The sequence below is a fragment of the Emiliania huxleyi genome (assembly GCF_000372725.1).
Source record: "Emiliania huxleyi CCMP1516 unplaced genomic scaffold EMIHUscaffold_444, whole genome shotgun sequence".
Lineage (NCBI taxonomy): Eukaryota > Haptophyta > Isochrysidales > Noelaerhabdaceae > Emiliania > Emiliania huxleyi.
The window spans coordinates 54,777-56,032 of record NW_005198658.1 but is presented as its reverse complement, the minus strand read 5'-3'; the positions used below and the strand labels follow the sequence as shown (position 1 = coordinate 56,032).

The following is a 1,256-nucleotide window of genomic DNA, read 5'->3' as shown; positions in this document are numbered from 1 at the left end:
CCCCGTGTTGCTGCAGCGCGATAGATGTAGGCGCAGACCTTCGGCTTCCTCAACAGGAACCGAGGGCCCGCGCCCCTCGCCTGCCTCGCCGTCGTCCGCCCGTGTGCTCGCCCGCGCGCCGCCACCGCGCTGCCTAAGGCAAGGAGGAAAGGAGAGCTTAATGTGTGATAGAGTTACGTGTGATGAACATGTGTGCGCAAAGGGGCCGCCTGCTGCTGCTGCTCGCGGGTTGCGCCGAGAAGTCCACATCCCCGCGTGCGCGGTTGTTGGTCCGGACCAAACGCTGCCATGTTGGCGGTATGCCAGACGCGAAATAGCGCAGTGCATTCGGATCGAGGTAGCCGGTCGATCTCGAAGGCGACACCTCGCATTTGCCCACGAGCAAATAGACGGTTCCGTTGACAGTTCGAAACCGCGTGGAAGCGCGGGCACTGTCTCCCAGCCGCTCCACGCACCCACTGGTCCTCCACCAGTCGCTCGAGCTGCTCGTCTTGCCAACAAAGCATAGCCGCCACTTTCCATCGATCTCGTAGATAGCGGGGAACCACCTCCTCAGCTCCGTCTCCTGGCGCTCCTCTGGCGCCGCGGCCTCCCCGACTCTCCTCGCGTACGCGACAGCCGCCTCCACTGCGGTGCCAAAGCTTCCGAGGAAGATACGCGGCGCACCCCGCCCACCCACCTTGGTCTGGGCGCAAAACTTGCCTCGCTCCAAGTAGACCCCCAAATAGCCGGTGGCGCTATTGGGGGACAGGTGTAGCCGCATCCCGTCCGCCTCGGTCACGATTGGTACCTCCTCCGCTGCCTCCTCCGCCTCCTCCTCCTCCAACCGCCCAATCCCGCCCTCGAGGTCCGCCTCCTCAAAGTGCGCGCCCTCGAGGTCCGCCTCGAACGCCTCCGCCTCAGCCTCCTCCGCCTCCGCCTCCTCCAACCCCCCGATCTCGGCTCCGCTCTGCAGCCCCTGCTCCGGCGCCGCCTGCTCCGCCGCCGCCTGCTCCGCCCTGCGCCGCCTGCTCCGGCGCCGCGGTTCGGCCCCTCGGCTCGGGGGGGGCTGCGACCGAGGTGGCTCACTGTCGCCGCCCACGCCCTCATTGCCTAGGATGAAGGTTGTGGAGGGAATTGAAAGGAATATTGCGCTAGCCTAGGCTAGAATCGTAGGCGGGCCTGAGCCGTGCGACAGGAGAAGCGCCTCGTATCCGCGCTTGAGAAGTGTGCTTGCAGTCGAGGGAAGACCGAGGGCAACGAAACAAAGTGACTGC

At 65.8% G+C, this 1,256-nt stretch overlaps 1 protein-coding gene across 1 annotated transcript in view; it reads right to left on the bottom strand.

The window, feature by feature from the left end:
• Nucleotides 1-49: 49 nt before the first annotated feature.
• The window catches only part of EMIHUDRAFT_119013 (hypothetical protein), a gene marked incomplete at both ends in the record, with an annotated part of 1,711 nt that continues 504 nt past the window's right edge, over nt 50-1,256 (bottom strand). Inside the window, 2 exons of the mRNA XM_005768882.1 lie at nt 50-133; nt 365-1,007. Of these exons, the coding sequence (XP_005768939.1) occupies nt 50-133; nt 365-1,007 (727 nt within the window). The remainder of the gene's footprint in view (nt 134-364; nt 1,008-1,256) is intronic.